This window comes from Anser cygnoides, chromosome 15 (genome assembly GCF_040182565.1).
Source record: "Anser cygnoides isolate HZ-2024a breed goose chromosome 15, Taihu_goose_T2T_genome, whole genome shotgun sequence".
NCBI lineage: Eukaryota > Metazoa > Chordata > Aves > Anseriformes > Anatidae > Anser > Anser cygnoides.
The window spans coordinates 8,872,496-8,884,137 of record NC_089887.1 but is presented as its reverse complement, the minus strand read 5'-3'; the positions used below and the strand labels follow the sequence as shown (position 1 = coordinate 8,884,137).

The 11,642-nt window shown below is 48.0% G+C and overlaps 1 protein-coding gene across 1 annotated transcript; it reads right to left on the bottom strand.

Annotated features, from left to right (window-relative positions):
- Nucleotides 1–5,927: 5,927 nt before the first annotated feature.
- ITPRIPL2 (ITPRIP like 2) lies at nucleotides 5,928–11,381 on the bottom strand (the record flags this gene model as incomplete). The annotated part of the gene is made up of 1 exon (XM_066977876.1): nucleotides 5,928–11,381. A coding segment is annotated over one exon (1,788 nt), but the record flags the coding sequence as incomplete, so codon positions are not given.
- Nucleotides 11,382–11,642: the final 261 nt, after the last annotated feature.

Here is an 11,642-nt window from a genome sequence, read left to right as displayed (position 1 = left end):
AAGATGAGAGTTTGAAGTCTTATTTAGTACAGTTAGGGAACAGAAGGAGGGAATTGCAGAAAAGGGGTCTGGTTATACAACGCCCTCCTCTGGATATGGCAATACACAATATACAGCCTGGGGACCAGGTCTTGATTAAAACTTGGAAAGAAACTGCATTGACCCCACGTTGGGAAGGTCCCTATATTGTTTTGCTAACTACAGAGACTGCTGTACGGACTGCTGAACAGGGATGGACGCACGCCAGCCGAGTTAAAGGGCCAATACAGAACGACAGGTGGGAAGTGACTTCCGGCTCTGAGGACTTAAAGCTGACTCTGCGACGAACTCGGTAGGCATTACTGGGAAGGGGTGGAGGCTCCATGGTCCCTGAAGAATACTACTGCTGCCGAGAAGAATCATAACCCCGTAGGTGGTAGCACCCCATCTGACGGGCGAGGCAGAGTGGTAAAACAAGTGGGAATGGACCTTCACTACCCCCTGTGGTGCTTGGGGTTATTCGCGATGGTCATGCCACCCACCGCTGGTCAACACCACCCGCATCAGCCTTTCTTGTGGAGCTTGATAAGACTTTTCGATACTACGGTCGTACAGCAGATTGTTACGCCAGGGGCTCCCAGCTTTAAGACTGATCTCTGCAACCTCACAACGACTTTGGAGCTATGTAACAATCAGTCAGATTTCTACTTATGCCCAGCTTCTAACCCAGGGAAAAGCTACTGTAATTCCCCAGCACAGTATTACTGCGCTTATTGGGGTTGTGAAACTATAGCCACAGCATGGAATCCAGGCGGGGGAAAAGATAAATATTTAACTGTCCAATTTGGGCCTCAGGGTTGCAGTAATCGGAACACGGTTGAGGCAGTCTATCACCGTGGAACAGGGACCGTACAAAAAGGGAATTGCGCGTTTTTGTGGGTTAACGTAACTAATCCGATGGATCCGGGGTGGATCCTTGGAAGGACTTGGGGAATAAGGTATTATGAGAAAGGAGCTGATAGAGGGGAAATAATTTTAATAAAGAAGGAAGAACCGCCTAAAACACCTCGAAAGGTAGGCCCCCTCTCACATTTGGAAAACAAAGGGACGTCTCGCCCCACGACAACTAAATTGACCCCCACGCGGCCTGGTAATAATAAAATGACGTCCATTCCCACTCCTACTCCCACTGCGATAGGAAGAAATAGGGATGATTCTTCCTTAAGTAGAATGTGGAAAATTATTGAAGCCAGCTATCAACTCCTTAATCAAACAAACCCGGAAATTGCAAAAAAATGCTGGTTATGTGTCAGTGCCCAGCCTCCATATTACGAGGCAATAGGGGATATGGGTGCACTCGAATACTCGAATGAATCAAACCCCAGCAAATGTAACTGGGGGCAGGAAATCGGGATCACTCTAACACAGGTGACAGGGAAAGGTAGGTGTATAGGAACAGTCCCAAGAGGGAAAAGAGATTTATGCAGTATTACAGAAGATAGAAAACAACCCTCTAATTGGTTGATTCCGGCTAATAATACTCGATGGGTATGTTCGTCTTTAGGGGTAACTCCGTGTCTGTCTTTAAAATTGTTTAATTCGTCCCGCGACTTCTGTGTACAGGTAGTAATTATACCAAGAATTCTGTACCATTCTGAAGAGTATATATACATGCAACACACAATACCACAATTTAATCTAAAAAGGAGGGAACCGGTAACAGCTGTTACCCTAGCCACTTTAATGATTTTAGGGGCCGCGGGAGCTGGAACGGGGATTGCATCCCTAGTTAAACAAAGTCAAGAATTTACCTCTTTACGAGTTGCTGTGGATGAGGACTTGGCTCGCATAGAGCAATCGATAACGGCCCTAGAAAAGTCAGTCAGGTCATTATCTGAAGTAGTGCTCCAAAATCGCAGAGGACTGGACTTGATATTCTTACAACAAGGAGGACTTTGCGCAGCCCTGCGAGAAGAGTGTTGCGTATATGCTGACCATACAGGAGTAGTAAGGGACACTATGACAAAACTCCGAGAAGGATTAGAGAAACGAAAAAGGGAACACGAAGCTCGCCAGAGTTGGTATGAATCTTGGTTTAATTACTCACCTTGGCTTACAACATTGTTATCTACTATTGCTGGACCATTATTGTTGCTAATATTTGTGTTGACTTTTGGCCCATGTATCTTTAACCGGGTAATTGCTATTGTAAAAAGTCGACTGGAGGCTGCACATTTGATGCTTATACGTGCTAAGTATGAAACTGTAGATCAGGAAGAAGATACTGAAACCTTGATGATGTGTAAAAAAGCTTTGGAAGCATTTAATGAACAAAATAAGTAGCCTAAAAGAAAAAGGAGGGATTGTAATGGGTAAGATGTATTTGTTCATTGTATAAAGAAATAAAAAAAAAAAAAAAAGAAAAGGGATAAGATGGTTATAAAATAGATAGTATTTTACACGAGGTTGGGACAGAGCTTCCTGATCATAATAGAACCTTGATATATGATGACAAAGTTGGGGAGGGGGGGGATTTGCTAACTATCTGTAAGGAATTTGGGAATCTGCGAGGGAGATAAGGTTGCACAATGTTGCCTCAATGAAGGGGAGGCTTATTAGGCAGATAACAAGAAGGGGGGGTGTTGGGTAAACATCCTTGAACAGGTACAAAGACTCTGTGAAATACCCCATCGCAAGACATCCTGTCTGCTACTTCACTCCCCCCACCCAAACATTAGCACAACGCGTGAGCACCAAAGAAAGGAAGCAGCCCCCCCCCCCCTTTGGACTGCATAGCCGCAGCTGGTTCAACAAGCCCGGACAAGCTGGAACTCGGATACTATAAAACAGCACCCCCGGAGAAGGAAAATTGTGCGCCGCTGCGGAGTCGGAACTCCCCGGCCGCCCAGCGCTGTTTTGCTTCTGCTTGCTTACTTAATTAATTAATAAATTCTGTGATTAATAACATTTATTAACAGACCGACTTCGTATGCGAGTCTGTTCATAACACTAGGGGGTGAACTTCCAAGAAGCCTTAAGAATATATTCCTAAATGTATTGTACAGCGCAGAGAAGTCTTTTGCAACAGAAATAGAGGAATGACTCATTTCCTCCGTAGCTGCTGCTCCAGCACTCCCCTTGCACAGGAAGCGGAGCAGTTACCTATGCCTTGCCGGCAGGAATGAGCAAACTCCAGATCAGTTTTCAGCGTGTATAAAAATACCTGAAAGGCCTAAATTTCAACAGGTGCTTTTCTTCTAAAAAAAAAAACGTTATCCCAGGTGATAACGTGGGATAGAGAGGAGACGGATTAGCAAACAGTTCCCAAGGACTCCCTCCCTCGATAGGAGTATTGTGCTTCAGCGTTTTTGTTCTGCAGACTAAAACACGGGAACCCAGAGCTGGGAGTTGCCTTCTCCCTCGCCCTGCAGCACGGCTGGTAAGCCGGCTGGGTTGCCAGCGATTTCAGCTCTAAGTTTCTCTTCTCCCCCACTTGAAACTGGAAAGCAGTGGACTAAAATAGAAGTGGAAAAATGGCCCATCCTGTCACGTTTTGCTGTTCTTCCTCTGTGTCTTCAGCCAGCGGGTTTGTATCAGTACAGAGACTTGTCACAGAACTCTGCCATTTTCTCCTCTAGGAATCTATCAGAAGAGGAATTTTTCTTCCTTAATTTGATAGCTAGTAACCTTCACAACATAATCCCTGTCACTTCTGTCATCTTGATTCCTAACCTCCCATCATTTTTTCCTGCCCAGATTATTGAGGAAACGCTTTGTGGCAGGGATAGGCATCTATAGAGGACCACGAGTATCATGAAAACAGCAGCAAGCCATTATTAAACCCAGTCCAAGCCAGAGAACTGCTTATTCTTTATGCAGCTTTGGTCCTGGTTTTAGGAAAAAAAAAAAAAAAAAAGAAAAAATCCCAGGGGTTTCAAGAAATGCAGACCTGTAACTTGAGTACACAGAAATTTTCCAAACCTCTGAATCAGTACTGCTATCCTTTAAAGGGAAAAAAAAAAAAGGCTTCCTTAACGCAGAAAACTGGTACGCAGTGACATTTGATGCATATGCGTTTGTAACAACCTTTAAGAGTTCTGCATGTAAATCATTATTTGAACACTAACAGACTGTCATGCAGATACAGAGCATATGTTATCTACAGCTCTGTTGCTGATTTCATAGCACAATGCTCTGAGTCTCTTGTAAAGCAGCTGCAAATGTGCCAATTCTTGGGTATGGATTTAAAATAGGACACTGTAGGCACACACACAAGAGCATAGGTAGTCTCTTAACTAGGCATACCATCAGGTTGAGAAATCCAAGATGGCAATACAATGCAGAGGAAGCTCTGTGCCAGCCCTCCATGTCCTGCTGATTTTGGGGTTGTGAGCTACTCAGATCCCTCAAGGAGAGCATCAGCAAGCACAGAAGCTGAATCCACAAGCCTAGAGGGGTGCAGGTTCCTTGCCCTTATGTTGATGGCAGCTTCCCAGCACTATCAGCACAACAAGAACGGGGCTGGCTGCTCTGCTGCCAGCTCCTCAAGTTAATTATCATCAGTCAGAACTTCACTTACCTCAGGAAGACTCAAGAGGCAGACATTTAAAGATGTGACACAGGAAATAAAACAGCCTAGAAAAGCATGTTTCTCCTGCCTGAACTCTTTGAAAAATGGGATGAAAAAAGCCTTATGAAAACTGGATGCACACATAAGAGTCCTTTCCCCTCCAGGCAGCTTTAACTCGCATTAGCAGTACTTAATCAGCAATTCACTACTGACCTTGGCTGCATTACAAGGGAGGTATTTGCACAGAGGTGGAAGGATTTTAAACAATTTATCCAATGAGTTGGATGCAAACGGGCTTTTCTTTAAACACCAAGCATGCAAGTCCTTAGGCCAGTTAATTTTTGGTTAACAACAGATTTATCATGAAAGAAAATCCCTATGTTTCTCTGATGATTTTCTGCTGAATAGAAACTGAGGATTCAAATGGAGAAACACTTCAGAGAAAGGAATTAATGGAGACCAGAGACTTGCTACTGCTTTTAAAGGAAGCCATTAATATGAGATAATTTTATTAAAGAGGTAAAGATCTAAATACACTTCCTCTGTTCTGACTTGGGTGAGTGAGTGTTGACGCTAAAAAATTGATATTCCTTAAATGTTTGCAAGTGAGAAGTCCATTAACCAGCTGGACTTCCTCAGTTTTATAAAATGCTTGATGCCCCTCTTAGAGAAGCTACTGTCAGCAATGTAAGAGGCAGGCACACAAAGATCTGGAGGTAGTTATTTGCAACATAGCTTTGATTTAATGATCAAAAACGTAGAAATCTTGCTGTTATTCCATTCATTAATAGGGAAAATCAGCACAAGCCACAAGTGTTTAATTCTGGCTTCTTACCAAAGAGTAGTAAAGGACAGGTAACTTGCTGGTCCATCCACTCAACTCCTGCTGGCTTCAGCGGGAGTTTTTTCCATATTTAATAAAGCACAACCTACGTGGTTTGGAACGGAGGCGTGTTTGTACATGCCATGCTGCAAAGCTCACAGAGGTACCGTGAAATGAAGTCCTAGCTCGTCAGTAAGCACCAGGAAAAGCAGATTTTGTGCAGTGACCCGAAACAGAAGGTGGGGAAGCAAGAACCGATACCTTCCTAACCTCAGAGCACTGCAGGCACAAACCTCAGCATGCTCCATTTCAGAATTCAGCAACACAACCACCTGTGATAGCCATGCTCCAGTCTCTCTCCTGGCTTTCCTCCCGTATCTCTCTACACAACTCCCAAGGCGTGGACTTCCTGGTTTCCCATGGTTTTGCCACTTTAGTAGTCACCTCCTGAAGAGCATATAAACCTGCAGATCACAGTTTCACAGCTGCGGGTAGCTTTTACTAAGACAAAAAAAATAAACAAACCAACAAGGAATTTCAATCTTGAGGCACAGGTGCTTTAAAACAGCTGTTTATTACTACAGTGAAATATTAAAACAAGAACACCAACTTCATGGAAACAATAAAAGTGCAAATGTATTTTGATATTAAATAGGAAATGAATTTATAAATGTTTCATTAAAATGGGCTGACATTTTGAGTCTATAAACACTTTTTTTTGAAAACAAAACAAAAAATAGCAATAGCAGCCAAACACTTTAGTTTAATCTTTGGTCTAATTATTAACCAGCAAAAATAGTTGTACCAAAAACATCTATTGCAGACAGACATTTGAGATTTACATTACTCTGTAGAGATTCAAATTCAAAAGAGGAGGAATGTTTTTGAGACATTTGGTCAGATAAGAAATAATGATGTCTTTGAGAAATACATATTATTTTTCAATACAACGAGAAGTCACGTATATGCATTTTGGCATTGCCATTGCATTGCCAATATGCATTTTGGCAAATAAACTTACTCTTTCGCAGGTGTGACTCCCCGTCCCAACCAATGTTCAATAAAACCAACTTCATTTGCACAAAGTCTCTGTAACATTAGCTTGCAGATAAAGAGAACCAAGAACCCACATTAGTGCTAAATAACATGCTCTTTCTTCTGCATTTGCGTTTCAGTTTCCGTGTACAGAGGCCACCATGCTGAACCTATAGTACACTGTAACAGCTACGACCTTAACACATGGCACATATTCAGAACCTTGGTGTATTTAGTACAGTATCGCCAGGTCAAGTTCTCTACACACCTCCTTGCAGATAAGGCTCCATAATGGCACCAGGACACTACAGTTCCTACCACTGTCACGTTTCTTGTGGAGTACGATGAACAGTGTAACAACCCAACTTCGTCAGCTCCTTTTGTCAATCAGACTCATGAACACGCTTTGCAGCGGATAAAGAAAATACACTTAATGTCTCAGCTGCCCAGCAGAGCTGCAAGTTAGTCTAGAGGTCTTCCTCAGCCCTCACCCAACAGCATGCACATGGTCACCTCAAGAAAGGTTGCCCAGACGGATTCAATTGGTTTCGAAATACTGTCAAAATAACACCCAGTTAAATCTCTTTTCCCTCCACCCCAAGTCTGCCTAACTCTCAATAGATCTCCAACCTTAACCCCATGTCCCTTGGCTTATTTGTAGTGCGTCTTCACTGAGAGTTTACCATCAGTCTCACTCACCCCTCAGCCCAACTTTCATTTTCTATTTATTTTCTCCATCTCTCCTTGCCATGAACTGCCTGACGCAACCATCTCTTCCTTTTACTACACTTTAATGACAAAGTTCTTACCAGGTCTACTACGGACTCCCACCAGTGCAGAATCCACACCAAACACGCATCCCTTTTCACAGGAAAGATCACTTTTCAGAGAGAGGGATGCGCAGCGATGTGAACAAACCAACAGCTGACTGAAGCGGTTATGATGCCAGGATTAACAGCTGGAGTGTTTTTGTCATGAGCTCAGGCAGCCACAGTACCCTGGACTGGCCATCTAGTCCTTCGGGCAGACCTGCATCTAGTCCATTGACTGCAGACCTGCATCTCATTTCAATCAACAAATAACACAAGTCTGCAGAAACAGTACATATCATGGTCTGCTACAAAAAAAACCAACCAAACTAAAAAAACCACCACTGACCAAGGTAGCTCACTTAGCCTTAAATACCATGTGCAAAGAACATTTGATCAGTACTACCTTTAAATACACTATTCGTATTTGTAGAAAGAAGCACAGCGCTTCATATATAAAAATAACCCAACTTGCGGGTGTGACCTACACTATAATTACCTGAAAATAAGACAGCAAGAGCACTTAAAAAAATACACAGACAGAAGTAGGCAAACATCTGCCTGGGGAGTGTTTCCATTTAGAAAAATAATTTTTTATAAAGCTTCATAGATTTAAAAAATGTTTGTTTTGTGCTTTGTTGCATAGAACTGTGAATAAAGCACACCAGTATCTCTATGTACATCAGGGAGAGGAGGAGTGTATTAGTAATTTCAAGTTATCCTGAAGGTTCCCAGGAGTTACATTTAGTAATTTATAATTCATTTCAGATTGCTCACCTAGGACACAGTAGAGTGGGTAATCAGGCAAATGTTAACATCCTGAGCATCAGCAACTCAGTAACAGGTTTTGGCTTTCAATACATCAAATACTTGAGCAGGTGACCCAAGGTTTTAATTTAAAGCAAAGATTTGCCATTCTGCGTTTGCTGACACCCTAGGATACATCAGGCTCCTGTACCAGGAACACAGGACACTTGCAGAGCTGCATTACACCTCGCCAGGTTATTCCAGAGACCAGGACATAACCAGGCAGAGGCCCGCAAGCCCAAGCACTCCTTCAAGCTGAACTTCACCACCAAGACCAGTGGGAGAAGTTTAGCAAACAGTTAAATGATGCCTGTTCAGCCCAGTAAGACCCTATGTGAGGTGTTCTCAAACAATCTTTCCACTAGAAGTGGAAATTATCTCACTGATGCTTACATTTAGGAGACACCATAATCCATAGCCTAAGACTGCCCCACTGTACCATGAAATCGTGCTACAGAATTATCAAGTACCCTGAAATATTTTACTTCCTCCTCCCCACAACAAGATAATGATTTGCTATAGCACAGCACTAGAAAATCCCATCAGGTTATTTGGTCAAAACGCTGCCAAAGTCAGAGAACCGGCTAGGCATTAATCCAAAAATCCCACCACACTCTTACTGGAGAGCACAAGGGCACAGCAGTCAGCTTACAGCACTGAGATTTGGACTGGTTGAAGCTTTGTTCCAAAACAAATATAAAATGTCTTTGTTTTGTTGTTGGTCCTTGTATTAAAGAAAATTCTGAGAAAAAGTTACTCAAAAAAAAGAAAAGGTTCAAAACCAAGAACCCACAAATGGACTCCCGAGTATTTCTGTCAAAAGAAGGTTTTCTTGGGGATGACTCAAACATCATCCCTTTATGAAAATACTAATGCCTCCTCCATAGCAAGTATTTAGAGCAGCCAATTATGGTAGAATGAAGGCCTTTGTGAAAATAAAGTGCTATTTGTTTCTTTTTATCCATATTTCAATCCTTCAGTAAAACCTTCATTTAACACAGAAAGGCACAACTAGATTCTTCATACATCAGAGAGGTTTAACTTCTTCCCTCGATGCCACATTAGCATGCATATTATATTTCCATTCAGCATGATGTATTAGATTACACAGGAAATTTAAATCATGTCATTGAGCATTTCAAACTGAGATCAGCACCCATGCTCTAATGCTCATCTCATTTTAAGAGCATCTCGGTACATTAGGAGGTTTTGTTTGCACTCATGGGATTTTTAAATCCCAAATGGATTTTGTATGATAAAAAGCAAATCTCAGAAAAAGGTCAATTTTGCCACTAAAACAACAAGTTAAGACAAATTTCCAGAATTGTTGCTTGGAGCTGACCAAACTTTAACACTTCCCCACTAAGGCATTTCCCCAGAAATTTCACAATTCTCCACGAACCAAGAAGGATGAGATTAAAAAACTGAAGCAATCACAATTTCCTTAAGTCTTGGCCTTTGGTTTCCTAGTTTTCTCAGGTCAGGGACAAAGCCGCAGAACATTTCAGCGGATCCCACCTTCCTTGGGGAGACGTGGGCTCTGGGCAGACGGGCACACGGGCAATGTCGGTCACTCTCCATGCAGCTCCTGCCGGGCCTCGGCAACATGCCGGCATGGTGCAGGCGTTGGCCGCAGGTACCGGGGTCTGCTGTACACCCTGATGAGGTGCGGGGCCTGGCTCCAGGTGTAGAGCAGCTGGAAGGCGGCCATGTCCAGCGTGGGCCCGTCGAAAGGAGCCAGCAAGTTCACAGGGGCGGCTTCCTTGAGGAACCTGGGCAGCGCCACCGCCTCGGGGAGGCTGGTGTTGCCCAGGAATAAATGCATCAGCACCTGCTTGCGCAGGCAGTCCCTGAGGTACATCACCAGGTCCTCCAGCCGCTCCACCAGGAACCGCTCGTCCCATGCCTCCAGGGGCCCCTGCAGCAGCAGGGAGAAGAGGGCCGTCTTCAGCACGTAGGAGGAGAGCACCCGGCCCCACTGCGAGCAGAACGGCTCCTCCAGGCCCTGCCTGCGGAGGTCCCGCAGGCCCTTAAGAATCTGCAGGCACTTGAGGTGGCAGGAGGAGGCCGGGGCTTGCTCCTTCAACCAGCTCAGCAGCCGCTGCTCCTGCCGCGAGGCGTTCAGGCCCCACAGGGCCTCCTGCGCCGGGGCTGCCTGCAGACCCTCGGGCGGCAGGGCCGTGAGGTAGAGCGCGTCGCCCAGGGGGATGGCGGGGATGAGGCGCACAGCCATGGAGATGTGGCAGCACACGTAGTCGGAGCAAGGCAAGATGTGAAGCGTCGGTGGGCGCCCTGGGCAGGCCGATAGGCTGATGCGGCAGCGCTCCTGCAGCCGGTACCGCACGGCGCCCAGGCAGCGCTGCAGGTGGCCCTGGAACCAGCGCAGCACCAGCGCCGACGAGAGTAGGCAGCGGCCCTGCGGCTCCACGCAGAAGCCCTCAGTGAAGGGCCGGTAGCGGCGTGGCCAACCAGCCCCCGCAGGGGCCCGCAGCCCGCACACGAAGGCAGCTCCCGGTCCCAATCCTGGCCCCAGGTCCCGTCGAGGCTCGGGCTCCAGGCGCGGCGGCAGGTGCAGCGGCACCAGGACGTCGAAGCAGTCTGGGCTTCGCACCTTGTGCTGCTCGTAGGCGCTGCCGATGCGCACGAAGTCCCCTCGCAGGCTGAGGGCCAGCGGGCCGGGCTGCAGCCCCTGCGCCTTGGCAGCGCGCACCAGCTCGGCCACCACCCGGCCGACGTGCGCCTTGCTGTGCCCCAGGACGTGGGGCGAGAGCCGCAGCTGCCGGGCGTGGAATCCCTCCAGGGCTCCCCGCCGAGCCGCAGCAGCCCCCCAGCCCGACCCCGTGCCGTGCCGCTGAGCGCCCCCCGCCGAGCCGCAGCAGCGGGCCAGCAGGCTGCCCAGCAGCACCGCCACCAGCAGCAGCAGCGCCGAGCCCTTCAGCAGCGGCACGGAGCCCGCCTCCGCCGCGCCTTCCTCCTCCTCCTCCTCCTCGCCCGCCGCCGCTCGGCCCCGCGGGGCCTGGCAGAGGCAGAGCAGCGCGGTGCACAGGCAGGTGGCCAGCGGCCACAGGACGCGCGCGTCCAGGCTGTCGGACACGGCCGGGGCGCGGCGGGGGCTCGGGCCATGCTGGCCGCCGCCCGGCCCTGCGGGCGGGGAGCGCCCGGCCCCGCCGCCGCCGTCCCCTTCGGCCGCCCCCAGCGCCGCCGCCGCCCCGCTCCCCACCGCCGCACGCCCCCCTGCCTGCTGCCGCTGCCACTGCTTGCTGCGAGGCTTCCTCTTCCGAGGGAAGCGGCGCCGCGTCAGCCGCCGAGTGAGCTCAGAGGAAATGCCACGGGCCCGGCCGCCGAGAGAGGGCCGGGGGCGTTGTCAGCCCGGGGGCCGGCCGGCACCGAGCCGCCCGCGGGGCGGGGAGCGGCGCCGCCCGCTCCTGCCCGGGCCTCCGGCGGGCCCGGCTCCTCAGGGCCTGTACCGGCTCCTAAGGGACCGCCCCGGCTCCTCAGGGCCCGTCCCGGTTCCTTGGGGTCCGCCCCGGCTCCTCACAGCCTGTCCTGGCTCCTCAGGGCCCGTCCCGGTTCCTCAGGGCTTGTCCCGGTTCCTCACAGCCCGCCCCAGCTCCTCACA